The sequence below is a fragment of the Plutella xylostella genome, chromosome 5 (assembly GCF_932276165.1).
Source record: "Plutella xylostella chromosome 5, ilPluXylo3.1, whole genome shotgun sequence".
In the NCBI taxonomy this organism is placed as follows: domain Eukaryota; kingdom Metazoa; phylum Arthropoda; class Insecta; order Lepidoptera; family Plutellidae; genus Plutella; species Plutella xylostella.
In genome coordinates, this window is record NC_063985.1 from 5,996,579 (window position 1) to 6,016,116 (window position 19,538).

Consider the following 19,538-nt stretch of genomic DNA (forward strand, 5'->3'; position numbering starts at 1 on the left):
CGATTATTTATATGAGTAGTATTAAACTTCATAACTGTAATAATTATCAGTTTTATCAAGCGGGCTTATCGCCAAGGGTTATTACAAACAAAGGTGCGGTCAAGGCACGTACAAACGTACACATACAAACGCGTTCATGATCTTATGTTCAAATTCCCGTTTCTAACAAATAATATTTCAATTTCAGAGAATGTGTTAGTTTACAAGACCCTCACTGCGCGTGGGACTCCAAGCAGCAGCAGTGTGCTTGGGTAGGAAATAGGCAATTTCCGAATCCAGAGAGATTCCTACAAAATATAGAGTTTGGAAAGACTGAAATATGTAATAAGCTGCCAGCCCTCTTGCCTGGTGATCGTCATAGTAATAGAAGTCCGGGTACGAAAAAACCCTCCTTATCTGAGGGCGAAGACCGTCAGAAAAACGACGATATACAAAATGAAATTGTGATACAAGTCGTCGAGACGAATGTTTTGACTGAAGAGAAGAATGATCAACATGAAACAGGTCAGTTGCTCTTTTTTAACAAGTATTTTACAATACTTAGGTATATATAAAATACAATAAGACACACGAATACATCAAAATGCTTTTGATATATTCGGTTAGATTAACAGCCGTTTAAACAATAACGTTAATTTCCAGATCTTCTAACAGTGGCAGCAGCTGACGGCAACATCTACACGGCGCAGGCTCTGCTCACAGCCGTGGTGGCCTCCTGCCTCGTCACGCTGATGGTGGGCTTCGTCATCGGGTACCTCTTCTCGAGGCGATTTCGACACCCATTTTTTACCGATACCTCACCCTTCAATGAACAACACAATCATCTAAATAGGTACGTAAAGTTCGTATCCCAAAGACGGTACTTCTTCTATTTATATATCGTTTATTCCTTACAGAAATATGTTTACGATATTGAGAAACTTATTAGGTATTCAGCCCTGACTGTGCCAATCTGATTACGTTGTCGGCACTTGGTATTGTTTTATAATAACGTCGACCTCAAATCGACCGCTTGTGCATCGCGCTTATGCGTCACCGTTAATCATAAGTGCACGATTATTTACGAGCCGCGTATGATTCACATCCTCGATAATCGATGTGGACACAGTGTGTTAATACAGTGTTGTTTGTTGCAGACTGAGTCCGCTGGAGACGCCTCTGAACGCCAACTCGGGCTACCTGCCGCCGCGGTCCAAGAACGTGAACATGGTGGCCAACGTGTGCCCCATGGCCAAGCCCGACAACCTGCACCTCGAGCTCGGCAAGGAGCGCGCGCTCGACCGACGCAACTCCACCGAATCCCTAGACAAGGACCTCAAATGCGGCACCTTGCAAAAAGTGAAAAAGACTTACATTTGAAAATTACCCCCACAGACGGTTTACGGGTCCATTTCTAAGTGATAGAGACTGCAGTGCGGTGTGTGCCAAGTCTTCCGGCGGTAGTCCACGACCTAGTGATAAGACTGTTTGTTTAGTGTCTGCCGTGGAAGGGCGAGGTTCGTTGCGTGTAAATACTGTTTCCACATTGTACAGAACGAATGATAGACTCGTAAGACAATTATTATAAATTATTCTTTACATCATGTAAAGTTGCATTTAAATGTTGAATCATTTATTGTCTATTACATAGTTAGATAAATGCTGGAGATAGTGTGGGTATTTAATACTCTCGTTTGGGAGTATTTATTGTGTTGCAGACGTAGATATTGACATTTAGAAGTTAAAATTGTTGTAGAACTTGTACTTGTTAACACTGGACTTGAGCATTGAATACCCATTAGAAACATTCCATAATATATAGTAGTTATAACAAATGAGCAGCTATTGTAAATAATATAAAGCAATTTGTATATAAGGAAGTTAAACAGACGATCCGGTGATCCCAATAGGATCCTGGCATCAGTTGGATGAATGTCAAACTGGGGACAAACGCACCAATATGTTAAAATACCTACATATTCGTCTTTCGTGTTAACATAAATATAGTTTCATAAAATTGTTACAAGAAAAAATAAGAGAATTTAGTTCGGAGTTATAGCATAAATGCTGTGCTGAAAGCATAGTGCCTTGTAGGTTGCCAATTTAGTGCCTAACAATGTAGGATACAACAAAATGTTATGTATAACGTAAATAGATGAATATTATTGTATACTTTGTCGAGTTTAATATTTCATCTAAAATTGTTACTCAGCCGTATGATCCTTTGTACATAATTAGATGTAAAGTAATTATATTGAAAGTTTGGATGCTCATTGCTATCGTTTAATAGCTTCTTTATGAAACTCTAATTTAATAAGAATTTAAGTATTCTTCAGTCAGTTTGAGGCACTATCATATCTCATGATTAAATAATAACGTATAAATAATAGATATAAATTTATCAAGAACAAACCACCCAGAGCGACAACTAGCTAGTGTTCCCACCGTGATTGAATCAAAGTCGTTTTAGTTAAGCAGTTCGCGTCTGCTACTGTAAATAATATCAAATATTAGGAAATAAAGCTATTAAAGTATTAAAGAAATTAAATCAACTTTTTTAAAGATTGCTTTTTATTTTTTGACTACTGAGGCATTTTAGCTGGTAGAACTTTAATTTTAAAGTATCTTTTTTTTATACTATTATTACAAAATATTTATACATCCTGCCGAACTTATTGTTTCAATTTCTACATTGTGTAATAAAAAATCTCTACAAATTGAATAATGTCTGAATTGTGGAGAAAATAAAAGTATTATATAAATATCTACAACCTTTTATTTCTTATTTTTTACCCCAAAACGGTTAAATTCAGAAGGCGATTACATAGCACTCATTATTATAGGTATACTTAAACAGACTAAATGCTATCATCATCGATGAAGTTGATGTAGTTGCACAGGAACTGTCGTTTCTCGGCGGCGGTGCGCACGATGTCGGTGTCGATGGCGACGGCGTCGTGCGCGCCCGGCGGCTCCTGCTTGACGTCGGGCGCGCCCTCGTGCAGCAGCACCAGGTTGTGCAGCACGGCCGCGGCGCCCAGCACCAGCGCCAGCCGCCCGCCCGCCTCCAGCCGCCGCAGCTTGCGGAACCGCTCCTGCAGCAACTCGAAAGCCCGCCCGATGTACCCGCGCGCGCGCCAGTGCGCCTCGTTGAACTTCATCTCCTCGTCCGTCAGCACCTCTTCACTCGTGAACGGCGTGATCAGGTTCACCCGCAGCTTGTAGCTCGCGTCCGCCAGCAGGTGGTTCTCGAACTCGATGAAGTTGGACAGCTCGTGGTAAAGCGGGCTCTCCTTGAACACCTTGTGCTTCTTGGTGCGGCCCACGGCGCCCACGTGGATGTCCGTGAACATGAGGTCGTCGTCGCACACGGCCTGCAGCAGCACGTGGCGGGGGCGGGCGGCGCGGGGCGCGGGGGCGGCGCGGGGGACGCTGGGGGCGGGGCGCGGGCCCACCGGCAGCCGCACTGCGTCCAGGAACCCCACGCAGTTGGGGAACCTCACGCGGCTGTTCACACGCACCCGCGTCAGGTGCTGCTCCTCAATCGAAGGCCAACTTATGTAGTGGTAACGATTCTCCGTCAGTATTTGCGCAATTTCGTAGAAAATGTAACTAACAGTCGATTTATTAAGCCCAAATATTTTGCCTACCTCTTGGAATGAAGTGTCACTTGTGAGAACCCAAAGGAACACATGCACCTTCTTTTCTAAAGGCACTATCATACCACCTTTTACGTAGTCTTTCAGAAATTTTATGAGCTCCTGAAAAGAACAAAATACAGATATTATTATTAGAGTGTATGAAAACAACAATATGCTTATAAACTTGTTGAGGGAGTTCAATAAGTAGACATACTATGAAGCCAATCAGTGATCTTCAAAGAATGTGTATATTAAATTAAAACAAACATTACCAACCTGACATGTGGTTCTTTTCATCTTGAATATAAATTCATATGCTTTGTCACTATACTGCAGAACAGTGTTTTCATAGAAGCCTCTAACTCTTTTTCTACTTATATGATTACTCTCACTAAGTTCTACATCCTCAGAATCATCTTCTTTAGTCCATATTTCTTCAGCTAATATAGCATTATCATTATTTTCTTTTATAATATCTGTAGTTGCAACAATAAGTCTATTCATGGAAGATACACTTTCATCAAGGAACATTTCCATTATAAACTCTTTATCAAAAGTGTCCATTGTGAATGAGTTCTCATATATGTACTTATGCTAAATTGATTTTTAAATGAAGCTATGCAGGTTTTGCCTGAGATATTAATTCTTTTTCCATATCAATGTCTTGTTATTGGCTGGCATTTCAACTGTGTCCATAAGAGACAGGTTATTCTGCTCACCTAGCTGCACCAGGTCATTTATATCCCGTATGCCCCACCGCGGGTCTCTAGCCTTCAGTGAAGCATTGAATTCAATATTACTCTCAGGTGTTATAATCCCATCCTTACCATAAGGCCCATAAGTGATCATTAGAGCATCAGGCTTCAAGTATATGCCAGCATTTTCAAACAGGCCAATGGTACATTCATATGGACTAATGTGTATCATGTTAGCATTGTAAATGTAATCAATACTGTTTTCTTTGAACCCATACTTAGATAGTTTATTGGAGATGTCCACATGCAATGGTTTCAATATATTCTTAGTTGGACAGTTCTCTGCATAGTATGTTATGCTTCCAAGCAAGGATTCGTCATATTCCGTTGGTTGGAAGGTAATTTCTGGGAAGCATGGAGCAAAATGGAACAGATGTTGTCCAGAACCTGAAGCTATCTCAACCAATAATGGCTTCTCATTAGCTTCATCTCCATCATTAATTAGAAACCTTTTCAATACTTGCAGTATTGGCTCCTTGTTTCTAGAGGCAGCAGGATAAACCAGTTTCTCACCACTCACACTGTAAATAAAGATATTAACATGATAAATAATATAAAAGAAAAACGTTTTGTTAGGGGATAGGGAAATGTAAAGTACAACATGACAGTAACATAATACGCAAATAACCATATGATCAATGACAAATTAAAGTACTTTATTTATTCAAACCAGTTTGTGGTCTTCCCATACCGGCGCCAGGCCAATGGCACCGGCTTAGATCGTGTGATGTGTAGGTACTCAATACTCAATCTTTTAATGCATCCATAAGTAAGTACTCATTACGTTGTGTATTGTACTGTACGTAGAGGTATGTGGACTTACTTGGAATGGCCGTCGTAATTGGTGCCTGCGTCCTGGGATTTCGACATAGGCCTAGAGAGAACGCGTAGGATTTGTGTGGAAAAAGTAGCTTTCGAAATGAAAAATAACATGGGAGGTGTACAGGAAGTAGGTTTATGAAAGCATCTATCACAATGGTTCAAATGGCGGTTTAATCTCTTCTTGGATTAAAACTATATGTTGGTGCTATTGAGATTTAGAAATAGGAATATAAAGGCAAATAAACAGCAATCCCAAAAGTAAAATCCAATCAAATTCACCACCGCGATTCGATTCGAGAGAATTCAGATTTCACAGAGCACAGACCATTAGGAATAGGGATGTGAAAATATAATCGAGAGTTTTCAATCTAAAATCAGAAGAGACAATGAAAAAAACAGCAGCAAAATATCACAAAACAATATACCATTATGTCATCATTAAGTATATTGTTTGAGATAATTTGCTTCGTTCGTCGTGAACATTTTCAAATATTCGTGTTCCTGTCTAACCACCTGCAGTCCTGCACTGCAACTGTCATTGTATTTCTGCCTACCGGTTCTTGTTCTTACAATACAGGCTGCGCCGTGCGAGATACCTTCTTACTACCACGGGGAAAGACATCGTGGATGGTGGTGGTGTAGGTTTTGCGGGGTCCGCTCATCTGGCATAATCTTTATTGACCAAAACTCATTTCGCATAACTCGTATGGTCTAAACTTTTTTGGCCGAACCATCACTTTGCCAAGACTTATGTTGCATAAGGCTCGTTTCGTCTAAAACTCTTTAGGCACAATCTTTAAACACCTAAGTTTCGTTTGCTCAAATTTATGTTCGTCTATACCTATGTTTAATCTTGTTTCTCCTAATGTTATCTTAATAAATAATATATTAAGTATGTAGTAAATGTACACCGACGACCGAATGGCGTAGTGGTTAGTGACCTGACTACTGAGCCGATGGTCCCGGGTTCGATTCCCGGCTGGGGCAGATATTTGTTTAAACACAGATATTTGTTCTCGGGTCTTGGATGTGCCCGTAAAATGGCAATAGGCCCGCCCCCTATTACATTGGGACTAACATAACACTCTGGCGAAAAGTGGGTGCAGCAATGCACCTCTGCCTACCCCGCAAGGGAGTACTGTAGTACAAGGCGTGAGTGCGTGTTTTTTTTTTTTTTTTTTTTTTTAAATGTACAAATTGTGGTATTTTTCTCCTACATCGCGAAAATCACGATATTGTATGATCAAAAAATCGAAAGTTAACGACCAATATAATTATTACAAACCCCATGAGATCGAAACCTAAAAATAGGTGCGACGACGAGCAAAACGAGGAGGAGCGTGTTAGGTGCACATGTTCATCAAAACCAAAGCGGAGCGCAGCGAAGCGGAGCGGAGCGTTTTCCAAACAGCGGAAACAATACAAGGCACCAGTTTGCGCTATGTAGGGAGACGCTCCGTCAAAGTTAAAGCCAAACGAATATTATTACTTTGTATAAACCTATGCCATAGCATTATTAGGCTATTCAAGATTTGGCCATACCATTATTAGGCTTAACAATGTTATGCGAAATAACTTTTTATTAAACGAGATTTATGCCATGCGATTTTCGGCGTAACGAGACTTTGACCAAACGTTACTATGCAATACGAGATTAGGCAAAAAAATCTTATGCCAAAAAAGGTAGAACCATCCATACTTATTATATGAAAATAATCAAATTTTATCGAATCTAATATTAGTATCAAAACATCGATTGGTACTAAAAAATCGTTACGTTTACCTACATCCCTAATTAATATATCTAGTCTGTGACTCTGATCACAGATAAGTATGACAGCCAATATCACAGATAAGAATTTGCTCTATGAGGCCTCAGAATAATGAATATATTTTCTTTTTACTCGTATATTTCAGTACTTAAACTGGTTTTCCTGTAGCGTGGCTGGTAGAAACTGCTTTTAGCATAAAGCCAACCTTTTTACCTATATTACCAAAACCTTATACCAAAATTTTATAAAAAAACATTATGTTGAGATTGACATCACAGAGTACTTTGATATTTGACATTTAACAAATGGTATTATTTTATTTTCTCTATGCATTGCATTTGTGATGGTTAGTTCGGTTGTTGGTGGTTTTGTCGAAATAGTACCGATAAAACACTATTTCTTTCCTATTTGGCTTTAAAGCTCGCTTGTATATTGTTCGTTCTAATCTATAGTCATTAATAATACGCTAACGTAGCTGTACAGTATGGCTAAACGCCAGTATACGGAGGCATTTGATTTCGACGAAGATGTAAAAAAAGCGCCCCAAAAAGAAGGCAAGAAGCATTCTCTCGACTCTGATGAAGAAGACAGTGGTGCTGAGGAAGAAAAGAACAATGTGCTCAATGTGAACGATATTGAAGGTGAAGAAGATGGGGTCGCTGCATTGGAAGGTGAAGTAAGTCCAGAGAAGTGCCATATTATAAGCCAACATGCGTAGTGCAACATTGAAGCCATTTTAGCCACTAGAACCTTAAAGATTACGGATAAAAAATCCTATTCCATACCTTAGAACCATGTCCATAATTAGAAATTATAATATCTCTTAACCATAAGTATTTTGACTTATTGCAGATAACTATAACCCCATTCAACATGAAGGAAGAACTTGAAGAGGGTCACTTCGATACACAAGGCCACTACCACTGGAAGAAGGAGAAGGAGATCAGAGACGGCTGGCTCGACAACATTGACTGGGTCAAGGTCAAAGGTCGGCCGGAAGACAAGTACAAAGTGCATAAAGATGATGATGAGAAGCTGCTTGCCGAGTCCAGCAGTGATGAAGATGAGCCTGAAGAGAAGTTTGACCTGATTGAGAATTATAAGGAAATTATAAAGCACATGAAACCTAAGGAAACCATTGCCAAATGTCTGCAGAGACTTGGTGAGAAAATTTTTGTTTTAGATAACTTGTTTTAAATTCTAACCCATCATAGGTACATAAATTTTAGTTCTCATCAAATTTAGTTTACCACTAACTTTCTTTATTGATTTTTCAGGTGCTAACTCTAAGATATCAAGTGCTGAAAGATGGAAGAGAAAAAAGGCAGGCATTGTTGATGAGGGTAGCAAAAATGTTACAAGAGTAACTGAATTGGCCAACCAAATACTAACCAAAATGGGTAACATGGATGTTTATCAGGAGACATATGAGAAGATATCAGGTATACTGGCCAAAAGTTCTAAAAAGGATGCAGACTTGGATATGTATGCTGATGACTTTGACCAAAAGGAGAAGCAAACTCTGACTAGTGATGGGCCGAGTACAAGTGCAGCGGCCGAGCCTGAAGCAGAAGAATCCACTGAGGTGAAGTGGGAATTCAAATGGAAGCAGGATGATGAGGAGATCTCCGGCCCGCACACATCGGAGAAGATGCAGAAATGGGTGAACGAGGGATACTTCAAAACTGGAGTGTGGGTCAGAAAACATGGTGAAGACACTTCATTTTACAATTCTAATAGAATGGACTTTGAATTGTACTTGTGAAGTAATAATAAAATATTATTATTTACATTTTGGCTACTAATTTTAAACTAAAACTAACATATTATTTTAAAATATTTTTTTATTAAACATATTTTTTTCTCCCTTTTAACTTAGATATACTTCTAACAATACTGTAAATGCTAACATCAGTCAATACTTTGGCTATTTGATGAATTAATACAATAAATAAGGTGATCACTTGAACAATAACAAATTGTGATATAGAAGTTCCTATCTCCAGCCAACTGCCCGTGTTCTTCACATAGTACAATAGTTGAATTCCCATTATATTTGAATAAATTAACACTATTATGTGCAAGTATCCAGTTGGTGCCTGAAATTAAATATTTGAACATGAGACACAAGAACAGATTCAAATCAAAAATGTATTACACAACTAAGTGCTCCAGTGCTCATGTTCTTAGCATATCTATGAAAAAAAAACTAGGGTTCACCATGGTGAAAGGATTGGCCGACATTAGTCATTGCTGATTGCCCAGGGTATTCAAGACCAAGGCTAGACCTAGGTAAGTTATGTGATTGTCAGCATATCTTTTAAAGATTTGTTAAAACATTTATTAGGTACATACCTTAGTCACGTGTTGGACAGCTCTAAAGCAACAACCAACACACAAGAATGGAGCTAGTGTCTTCAGAAGAACCAACCCTGTTATCAAGAACGGTTGGAAGGAAGTCACGAAACATGTCACCCATCGCACTTCGAAAGAATTCAGTGATGCAATGTTTCCAGTTCCAAAGAAGGCTATTATTATGTAGAGCAGCTGGATTGTTATGTTAAGGACAGCATTGATTTCATAATGGAAAACATTACCCTCCTCCTTCAGCAGTCGGGTAAAAATACCTATCCTTCAGAGTCGTTCGTCAAGTCCGCCTTAGAGTCGCGCGCCACGCGAGTTGGCATCTTCTGTTTTTTTATAACGTCAACTCGCGAGCCCATGTACGGTCAGATGCAAACGAATTGAAACTAAAAAATATACCTAGTTAAATATTGTCTCCCTGGCTGATTAGCATAAGAAGGTACCGACTAGACAGTCGCCATTAAAGAAGATGCTTTGATTTCGGGATAAAGATACAATAAAGCCTATGTTGGAAGTGCGGAATGAGGCAAAAGGTGATGTGACCTATGACGCATGATACCCAAGTTTGCTATCTCTCTCATCCCGTGCGCAAATTTTACCTGTCATAGCTATGACCTTCAAGTTTTTGTTGCAAAAACCGGTTTAAAGGGTTAAAACGTCATTGTTTTAGTGACGTCGTTTTAGTGTTACTCCTAATTCGAAGCAGAGATGTACAGTGCATTACGAGGGCGATACCGAAATGATCGGGAATAGAAAAAAGTACAAAGATATCATAATATTATTTACTTTTATTGTTTTTCAAAGTAGTCTCCGTGACATTCAATGCACTTTTTCATTCGATTAAACCAATCATTGAAACAGTAATTCCAGTCTGAAGTGGATACTGTCAAAACAGCTGATTTGTAACCTTCGACCGCCTCTTCTGGGCCGCTAAACCGTTGACCAGGTAGCATATCTTTAATTCTTGGGAATGTAAAATAATCATTGGGGCTCAGATCAGGGCTATACGGAGGATGGTCCATCAACTCCACGTTTTCCATATTTAAAAACGTTCTTGTTTTGCGAGCGGTATGAGAGCTTGCATTATCGTGGTGAAGGATTATACGACGATTCGGGTTAGTTTTACGAAGTTCTCTTACGACTTCCGGCAAACAAACTGTTGTGTACCAATCAGCAGTAACCGTCCTTTGTTCTTGTAATGGAATCGTAGCCACATGGCCAGTTTTCGATACAAACGAAGCGACCATTTTTTTCGACACGCTGCGTGAGCGAATAACTTTTGTTGGCTTGACCTCACCTTCGAAGACCCAAACTGCCGATTGATGTTTTCTTTCGGGCTCATATGAATAAATCCACGATTCATCACCAGAGACGATATTGTAGACAGCATTTGAACTGCCTTCATTGAACCGTTGCAGAGCAGATCGACACCAATTAACACGAGCCGACTTTTGTTCCTCGGTCAAACGGTGGGGCACCCAGCGCGAAACTAACTTCTTGACACCCAGTTCTTCATGTAAAATGGTTTGAATGGCTGTCATACCAATGCTGAGAGAAGCCCGAATCTGCTCGTATGTCACATGTCTATCTTCTTTTATTAACTGGCGTACAGCATCGATGTTATCTTGTGTTACCGCTGTTTTTGGCCGACTAGTAGAAGGGACTGTGGTAAGAGAGGAACGTCCACGGCGAAACTCAGAATACCAACGATATATAGTCGTTTTACTTGGTGCTTCAAGTTTATAAATAGAAACAAGCTCGGCGAGACATTGTTCTTGAGATAAACCTCGACGAAAGTTGTGAAAAATTATTGCACGGAAATGTTCCCGCGTAAGCTCCATTTTTTACACCGACTTGTCAAATTCAAATGGTCAATACTCTTTTATTTTTTACTTTTTTTAAAATTCGAAAATGGAATTATGTTTGAAAAAACACTACATTTGATACACCAAAAAGGTTTCACTCTAATTTATTCCTAAGTATTCTATTCCCGATCTTTTCGGTGTAGCCCTCGTACTTACAGTCTACAGTACAGCGCAAAAATATTAAAATGTGGCAGTTTTTACTGATTTTGATGTATTGTGGGGGTAAGCCTATAATAAATTAACTTTACTATATTACCAAGTCTACTTTGCCGTAATATAAACACAGTGTTACGTTTTCGCTGTGTTACCGTTACATTAAATATCGAAGTAGCACTAAAATTTAAAACAAATTTAGTTTATTTCATTGGTCAAAGAGACAGACCTAACTGTAACAATTACTTCCAGGAAGTTCATCGCAAGCAGGTCCATCTAGTAATAAAACTGCACATGAAATCATAACATCCCAGCGAGGAAAGTCGGTACTGCTTCGTGCAGGTTACAAATACATATAACAAAGACCGAACAAATAAAAATGGTTCCTGTGTTTGGTGGTGTTCGAAGAGAACAGTTTGCCAAGCGAGATTAATTACTGATTTTATTTTAAACTAAAGTCCTATAACATACCCTATACATTTTAAGTAGTTACCTTAAGCATAATAAATTATAACTTTTGTGGCTGACTACATATTTTCACAGTCGAGCGAGTTGACGACAGAAAAAGTAGGTAAATACGGGAAGGGCAACTCGCGCGTGGCGCGCGAGTCTAAGGCGCGCGACTTGACGAATGACTCCTTCAGCAGATCATAGTATTATTTTTATAGAAAGTTACATATTAAGTGCGTCTACTGACTGATGCAAACTGTATGGATCGCTTTGAGAGGCAACTTTAGCTAATCGTGTCATATTTGATTTAAACGATACATAAATTATTTGTGATGGTGGCCTGCGAGTAATTCTGTAGGTACCTACACTGATCCATTAATCCTTCTGTAAACACAGACATGACGGCTGTGTAAGTGTCCTTCACTGAAACTCTGACAGCAATACATAGGTCTTAAAAGGATACAAAAAAGAATGCCCTCCGAAAGTCCTGGTGGCTGACACTCCTCTCAATAGCACTGAGGCCTTGTGATTTAGCGAGCGATTCGCCGTCTTCAGTACCGAATGTGAAGTCTATTATCTGAAATTAAAAATATCATGGATCAACAGATAGTGTGTTATTTACTACAAATGAGTACTTACATACTCATATGTCATATGTCTTCTGATAAACGTAGGTATTCATTGGGTTTTCGTTCGACTTCGATTAAATATGTTACTTTTATGCATCTCCATAGCTAAATAAAATAGTTGAAGCTAACTTACCCTAGCCTTATTTGAATGAGCTAATTTAAACTCTATCAATATCCAACAGATGGTATTGAATATCAAAGTGAGTAAGAAAAGGCCTTCATGGGAGACCGACAGCAACAAATACAGAGTCAATATTGACGTGTCGATGGCTAATATGCGACATAATAGTCGGTTTGAGTGCAGAAGAGGCAGGACTAGGGATAGCACTGAAACAATAAATCGTAATCATTGTTTATGAAAGATAATAAAAAAATATAAAATTGTAGCCGTTTCCTTTGAGCTCCACTTCGCTTCAAAAAGTTTTCCCGTGGAAATTCCGGGTTGAAAAGTAGCGTATGTAGCAGTGGGGAAGGGTTAATAAAATTTAATTGTAAGCTAATCCTACCTATTACTATTAGATATCATTAGGTACATCATGCATGTACATTATACATATAATTATATTATTAGGTAAATATCAAATCGGTCAGTCCAAAACGGAATCCGATGGGGATCGTGTTTTATACTAGGTATTCGCCACTATGTGGTAATCCAATCTAGGTTGTCAGCTCTTTTATTATACAAAGTGTACTTATAGATGATAACAGCTTATACTTACAGGCTATGACCCAAGCGATGGTCTGGTACGCGTATGACACAGGGGATTTATTCTCGAACCTCTTCGACTGAACGAACACATTCTCCAAGCATATCCCCAGCAGTAATATTTGTAAGATACTGAGAAGTATCTCTCTTTTGCTTTCTAGTCCTCGCTTGTACAATCGAACCAATATTTTCGAGGTAAAAGTTGCAAATCCAAGCCCCCAAATCAGTCCAGCCAGAACACTAAAAATGAATAAGTATTGCATTAATTAACAAGTGGTTAAGTTTTAATCTGAGGTCAATCAGAGGTAATCACAGGAAATCCTTGATATGGGCAATGGAATAAAATGTTTCATCCTCACACTACTATGGATCTTTTTTCCAATAATGGATACCTAAATCTAAAAAAAAGCAATAGGAAGAAAACAAACTAATAGGCCGAGAAAATAGTGTTATAGTTATGGAGAGGTCTATTCACAGCACCAGCAGTGAAAGTATATTGGCTAATGGATTCAAGGAAGCGTAGTTTCATAAAATACTTACACTAATTCAATAAATGCATCCTTCCCAACCACAGGCATGAAAGTGAAAGCGCCAAGAAGTAAACAGCTGATAGACCAGGAGAACAGTAATGTGTATGTCAAGTGGATCCTAGCTGAAGAGAAGAAAGGCCACAGAGCCATCCCAAGTAACGGTAGGCTGAGCATCCATCGGTACGAGAAACTCAGACCCTGGAAATAGTACAAGGAGTGTTAAGCATCTTCCACACTGTTATAAGATGGTAAGTATACCTATTTTGGTACATTTTAAGAGATTTATCCTAAGGTGTATTAAGCACAATAAAAATATACTAAGTATGAAAATAAGTGGTTAATGGTTACTGGTATGTGATATGCCTCCAATTAGAGATAAATAATATTTTTTAACATACATTTCTCACGTTTCCAATAAGAGTGTCTATGCTTTCCAAATATCATAAATTCATAACTAAACTATGCCAACTTTATTTAAACTAGTTATGGTTTAAGTTAGAATAAACGCTTGATGACTTACCATTGCTAATGAACCCAGAGTGTAGCATAATAGCTCAACAATGAACAGGTTCAATTTGCGACTCTTATTTAAAACAGCAGTAAAATTAATCCATGTAGAGATTGGAGTAAGCGCATACCACCAAATAATTACAGGAAGTAAGAAGAATAGGTAATACTGTAACGGTAGACTTTGTTCTGTAAATAAAAATTATTTAACTGATATAATAAGTTAATTAGTTTCAATCAAACAAATAGATACCTAAACAATAATATACATACCATAAACAAGATAAATGGCAATAAAACATAAGACTATAAAAAATATATGAATAAAATTCATATTCCTGTGTCTCTTGAATTTTGAATCCATTTGGGAGTAAATATTTTGTTCCAGCAATATTTTCATGAGACAGGCGATCCAGCCAAGAAATGCAAATGTGACTAGAATGAGCAGAGGTCTCTGGTAATAGTTGTGGTAGTAGGTAAGACCAGATAAGCTCAAATGCATTATCTCATTACTGAGAAGTATCTGAAATTAGAAAAAAGTAACTTAATAGTTATTTAGTATTTGAATCTCCTAATGGAGATTCAAATACTTACAGTTCCCCAAAATTGTTAATGCACATAGAAATCTTCGTCATTGTTTGGCAACGGTCGTATTCCCGAGCGTTAGAAAACTATTATGTATTTAGAGTGGTTAAGTGCATTTTCTTCATGAAATTTTAGTAGAATTATGTAATTGGTGCTAAAAGAGATAATTGATTTATCAGTAACGAAATTTGATTCGATAATTCATAATATTCCATAATATTAAAATTTACTTCGAAAATGTTACAGTAGGTACTTTTCAAGTGTCTTACTGAAGGTGATGTAAAGATGGATGAAAGAAGGTTTGAATAACACAAGGTTTATATTATAAGGAGAAATGGATTTCAAACACATTACATTAAATTTTTTAAATCTCAGTTCAAAAGTATTTACAGCACTGATTATTACACATTAATAAAAATGTTTACATTAAAATCTCAGTTCAAATATATTTACAGCGCTGATCATTCACAATAATATTACAATTACAAACTTAGTCTTTTGGGTGTGGCTTTATTGGCAAAGTGAAGTCTATCAATGTGACTTATATTTTATTCTTAAATGTGCCTCATAATATGGCGTCGTCAAAAATAATTAAAGTTGAAATTAAATTCATATTTGAAAAAAATAACAAGAACGATGTGTAATTGCAGCTCTTTATAATTCCACAAAAGTAATATTGATCTTGACCTTGAGACCTTTGACTGATCGGTGACAGCCACCGACCGCCGAATTGTTTTCGATTATGTGTCACATGATATTGACTACTATTTCTTTCGAACAAGAATCAAAATGCAAGTGCTTTGTTTAAGGCTCGACGATTCAATGATTCGGGTGTTCCCGGGAATACGACAGTTTGCGAAGATTTGCATGCGCATTATTAATATGGGAGAACTGTACTTACTTACTTATTCCCAATCTCCGCTGGGGAGCAAAGGGCCGAAGTGAAGCGCCGCTATTTTTTACGATCTTGGGCCAGCTCAGAGACATCCACTCAGAAAAGATTCAAATAGCATTCAAGAAAAGGTAAAGGACAGACAGTTAATTAATATTGGTAATAATGGACATGATACAAACTTTTTGTACCTTTTGCACTCATACATACATATAATACAGCACATTAATCATAGGTACATGTAAAAAAGGTAAATTATCAAATTATAAATATCTACTTACCACTTTTTCATAACTCTTTTCTTCCAGCAATTTCTGAGTATGATCAATGATTTCATTGTATTTTCTCTTATCTAACGGCTCATACGGTTGGTATAATACTGCTATGGCATCTTGTTCTACATCACTTCTTTTCTTGTCATATTGTGAGGCCAATTGTCTTGCATTGCTATAAATTGCTTTGGCTTTGTCTGGTAAAGACATGGAAAGCAAATCAACAGGCAGCTGACCCTGGAAGAATTAAATGAGACATTTTATTGAGAAACACAACGCAAGAATATTGTAATGTCCACTCTATGACTCACCACTATCATAGATACAATGGGATGAATGAAGGGCACAAACTACAGAGTTCAGACATAGGTTAAACAGAAAGTAATTAAAAATATAAATAGTACAACCCCACTTTACTCCATCCCTTCTAAATGGCTATGCCCTGCCCATTAGATTACAATGTTTAAAATGAATGGCCCTGAACTACACTAGAGCCTAGATACAATATTATCTGACATCTTACTTACAATAGAATTAACTGGTACTGGTACAGAAATGGCTGTAGCCATGAGTGGAGTGAGGTCTGCCTGGTTGATGTCCAGTCTGTTGTCGAAGGGCAAGGACTCTTGGTGGTCATCAGGTAGCACTGGTATCTGCTCGACCCCTGCTCCCCAGAGCACATAAGGAGTCTCAGTCTCATGGTCATCACCTGCACCGTGGGATCCTGTCAAAATTAACTACTTTAGCGCTTCACATTATCTTCATCTTCACAACCCATTACGTCCCCACTGCTGGGGCACGAGTCTGCTTCACATTATAATTTGTTTATATGTATATTTTATTACATATCATTTACAGATTTAGAAAAGCCTAATAAATAAGTAGCTTGAAGTTTTTTTTACCCCAGTCAGTCATTCCATGGTCTGAAGTCATCAGGAATGTTGTTTTGCCATCATCATTGTAGAAATCATTGATTATTTTCTCAATTACTTTTATGCCTTCATCCACAAATCTCAGTGTTGTTAAAAAGTCACTGAAATGTTTTCATTATTAAAAATTAAAGGTCCAAGTTGGGCTTTAATAAACAAAACTTGTGTGAGGAATGCATACTTAGATTTAGGTTTATGTGTATGTCCTGATGTATCAGTACCTAGAAGGTGAAGGAAAAAAACTATTTTCTTTTCATGTAATTTTTTTCGAAGACTGTCATCATGTCTGGCTTTCTCAAAGAATTTCTTAACATGTTCAAACACCCAATCATCTAAAAGAGTAGTGTTCTTATTGGTACTGAATCCCTGATCATATGGATCCATCTCCTCAGTGAAAATGTGATCATCTACAGTGCCTCTAGTGAATATTTCTAATATGTCATAGGTTCCCCAGCACCAAGTATATTTGGTTTGATTAAACACTGAATCAAAATCAACTGGGTTTTGCTTCCACCCTTTGGCTACAGCTGATGGATCCTCATAGAAGCCGGCGATCACTGCGACGTGCCCAGGGCGAGACTCGGTCGGAACTCTGGTGCGAGATATACCCCATCTTCCTGTACTAGACGCTACAGATCTGAAAAATTAAAAGAACACACATGTCATTATTATGTCTCGTGAACGGCATTAAACAGGAGATGTTATTATCACGAATAGTTCTTACCTCATATAATTCATGGTAGTATAATTAACAAAGGATTCAGCTCGTAATCCATCCACAACAAATAAAACAAGACGGTCTGCGACCGCTTCGTGTTGAGGTTGATAAGGCGGCACATTTTTCACTATTGGGGACTTAAAATAGATATCAAATATGGAAAATAAAAATATGATGTGAATACAAAAACCAATAACAAACATTACAGCAACCTTTCGCAGATACAATTCTAAACTAGATTAATTTAAATTATATTTTTCCCTACACTCCACTTTGTTTTGATTTATTTTTTGACGTGTGTTGTAGGCTTGGGCAAAAAATATCGATATATCAAAATATCGATATTTTTTCAGAAAAATATCGATATAAATCAGCGATATTTTTTCCCGCGATATATCAACTTTCGATATTTATTTTTAGGTATCAAAATCGATATATTTTTTAAAGCTCTGCTGTCTGCTCATGCGTCACATCATGTCTTTGACCAATCTGATTTCTTAAATTTAATTCAAACGCAAACAAAAATTACACTCTATAGTCTATGACCTGCTTGTCTATTTTGTATATCTATAATCTATGACAATGACACTGCTTGTTGGTTTGGTTTGGTTGGTATCACTGACTGCGTATGTTGGAGTGTTCTTGATGTCAATATCGGACAAATACTGGTTAGAATAATGTAATTTTTTTTGTGTTGATGATGTTGTTTTTTTCTTGGCTTTATGTACTTATTTTTTAATAATAAAACTGATGTCAAAACAGCCAGATGTGCATTTGCTTTAAAATTTCGAATATTTTGACAATTTTTATAGATAATTGCTTATTGCGCAGAAAATATCGATATATCAACATATCGATATTTTTTAGTCAATTATTATCGATATATTTTAAAAATATCGATACGATATATATCGATATTTTTTCCCCATTTGCCCATCCCTAGTGTGTTGATGTGATGTGACATTGACATATTGATCACAGACCACTCTTTCTACATAGATTTTAATGGTCTATGGTATAGGCCAGTGGTCGGCAACCTTTTTTACTAGAATATTATAAAGCTGCGTACACACCGGGCCAACGAAGGCCAACGAACGGGTTTCGTTGGCCTTCGTTTCTGCAATCTGCCCTGTACCCGTATCACGAAAATTCGAGCTAACGAATAGAATCGAATGCGAGTGCGACAACTGTCAATTTTATAGGTAAAAACCGGTCAAGTGCGAGTCGGGCTCGCGCACAAAGGGTTCCGTAGCAGCAAATAGTTAAATCAACCTATCTCAAAAACTATAAGAGATACTTTGATCAAACCAAAAATCGTTGAAAGAGTTAATTAGCATGCATCACCTCTATTTTTTTTAGAATTTTATACCCCGTAGTTATAAAAATAGAGGGGGGGGGACATACTTTTTACGACTTTGAGAGCTGATATCTCAAAAACCGTTCACTTTAAGAAAAATGTTTTTTAGAAAACTTTATATCATTTTAAAAGACCTTTCCATTGATACCCCACACGGGTATGTACATCGAAAAAAAAAATTTCATCCCTCAGTTACATGTATGGGGGGCCCCACCCCCAATTCTTTTTTTTACTATTTAGTGTCATATTTTTGTAGCGGTTCATACAACACATATTCCCATCAAATTTCATCACTGTAGTACTTATAGTTTCCGAGTAAATCGGCTGTGACAGACGGACAGACGGACAGACGGACAGACGGACATGACGAAACTATAAGGGTTCCGTTTTTGCCATTTTGGCTACGGAACCCTAAAAAGTGTTCGAAAGTGCTGTCAAGTTGCCACTAGTCGCACTCGCATTCGATTCTATATTGTTCGTGATCGCCCTGCAGTATTATCCTAATCCTAACTAGTTAATATATAAATGCGAAAGTAACTGTGTCTGTCTGTTACTCTTTCACGCCAAAACTACTAAACGGATTTGGATGAAATTTGGTATACATATGGTCTA

At 37.8% G+C, this 19,538-nt stretch overlaps 5 protein-coding genes across 6 annotated transcripts in view; 2 read left to right on the top strand and 3 right to left on the bottom strand.

Moving 5' to 3' along the window:
- LOC119692385 (semaphorin-1A) overlaps positions 1-2,743 on the top strand; it is a 127,031-nt gene extending 124,288 nt beyond the window's left edge. For both annotated transcript variants that reach the window (XM_048633068.1, XM_038112824.2), the window contains 3 exons: positions 188-504; positions 643-832; positions 1,137-2,743. In XM_048633068.1, coding sequence (XP_048489025.1) covers positions 188-504; positions 643-832; positions 1,137-1,359 — 730 coding nt within the window. In that variant the 3' untranslated portion in view covers positions 1,360-2,743. The remainder of the gene's footprint in view (positions 1-187; positions 505-642; positions 833-1,136) is intronic.
- LOC119692386 (protein ALP1-like) lies at positions 2,738-4,184 on the bottom strand. The gene is made up of 2 exons (XM_038112825.2): positions 3,897-4,184; positions 2,738-3,740 (listed from the first exon to the last, which is right to left on the bottom strand). The coding sequence occupies exons 1-2, from the start codon at positions 4,182-4,184 to the stop codon at positions 2,838-2,840; spliced, it is 1,191 nt and encodes a 396-aa protein (XP_037968753.2). The 3' UTR covers positions 2,738-2,837.
- A 45-nt stretch (positions 4,185-4,229) lies between these two features.
- On the bottom strand, positions 4,230-5,507 carry LOC119692387 (UPF0585 protein CG18661). The gene is made up of 2 exons (XM_038112826.2): positions 5,199-5,507; positions 4,230-4,896 (listed from the first exon to the last, which is right to left on the bottom strand). The coding sequence occupies exons 1-2, from the start codon at positions 5,306-5,308 to the stop codon at positions 4,260-4,262; spliced, it is 747 nt and encodes a 248-aa protein (XP_037968754.2). The 5' UTR covers positions 5,309-5,507; the 3' UTR covers positions 4,230-4,259.
- Positions 5,508-7,289: 1,782 nt separating this feature from the next.
- On the top strand, positions 7,290-8,759 carry LOC105390827 (CD2 antigen cytoplasmic tail-binding protein 2 homolog). The gene is made up of 3 exons (XM_011562189.3): positions 7,290-7,645; positions 7,822-8,131; positions 8,247-8,759. The coding sequence occupies exons 1-3, from the start codon at positions 7,454-7,456 to the stop codon at positions 8,732-8,734; spliced, it is 990 nt and encodes a 329-aa protein (XP_011560491.3). The 5' UTR covers positions 7,290-7,453; the 3' UTR covers positions 8,735-8,759.
- Positions 8,760-8,793: 34 nt separating this feature from the next.
- On the bottom strand, positions 8,794-17,874 carry LOC105390838 (GPI ethanolamine phosphate transferase 1). The gene is made up of 13 exons (XM_048633067.1): positions 17,576-17,874; positions 17,033-17,488; positions 16,825-16,955; positions 16,450-16,646; positions 15,932-16,159; positions 14,447-14,696; positions 14,187-14,362; positions 13,677-13,864; positions 13,150-13,376; positions 12,564-12,757; positions 12,265-12,378; positions 9,325-9,516; positions 8,794-9,068 (listed from the first exon to the last, which is right to left on the bottom strand). The coding sequence occupies exons 1-13, from the start codon at positions 17,770-17,772 to the stop codon at positions 8,817-8,819; spliced, it is 2,802 nt and encodes a 933-aa protein (XP_048489024.1). The 5' UTR covers positions 17,773-17,874; the 3' UTR covers positions 8,794-8,816.
- Between the last annotated feature and the right edge of the window lie 1,664 nt (positions 17,875-19,538).

Coding starts and splice junctions, on each gene's coding strand:
- LOC119692386 (XM_038112825.2), bottom strand. CDS start 4,184: ATGGACACTTTTGATAAAGAGTTTATAATGGAAATGTTCCTTGATGAA. Junction 3,741..3,896: donor TGAAAAGAACCACATGTCAG/GTTGGTAATGTT, acceptor TGTTCTTTTCAG/GAGCTCATAAAATTTCTGAA.
- LOC119692387 (XM_038112826.2), bottom strand. CDS start 5,308: ATGTTATTTTTCATTTCGAAAGCTACTTTTTCCACACAAATCCTACGC. Junction 4,897..5,198: donor AATTACGACGGCCATTCCAA/GTAAGTCCACAT, acceptor CTTTATTTACAG/TGTGAGTGGTGAGAAACTGG.
- LOC105390827 (XM_011562189.3), top strand. CDS start 7,454: ATGGCTAAACGCCAGTATACGGAGGCATTTGATTTCGACGAAGATGTA. Junction 7,646..7,821: donor TCGCTGCATTGGAAGGTGAA/GTAAGTCCAGAG, acceptor GACTTATTGCAG/ATAACTATAACCCCATTCAA. Junction 8,132..8,246: donor CAAATGTCTGCAGAGACTTG/GTGAGAAAATTT, acceptor TTGATTTTTCAG/GTGCTAACTCTAAGATATCA.
- LOC105390838 (XM_048633067.1), bottom strand. CDS start 17,772: ATGTTTGTTATTGGTTTTTGTATTCACATCATATTTTTATTTTCCATA. Junction 17,489..17,575: donor ACTACCATGAATTATATGAG/GTAAGAACTATT, acceptor TTAATTTTTCAG/ATCTGTAGCGTCTAGTACAG. Junction 13,377..13,676: donor GATGCATTTATTGAATTAGT/GTAAGTATTTTA, acceptor ATTCATTTTTAG/TGTTCTGGCTGGACTGATTT.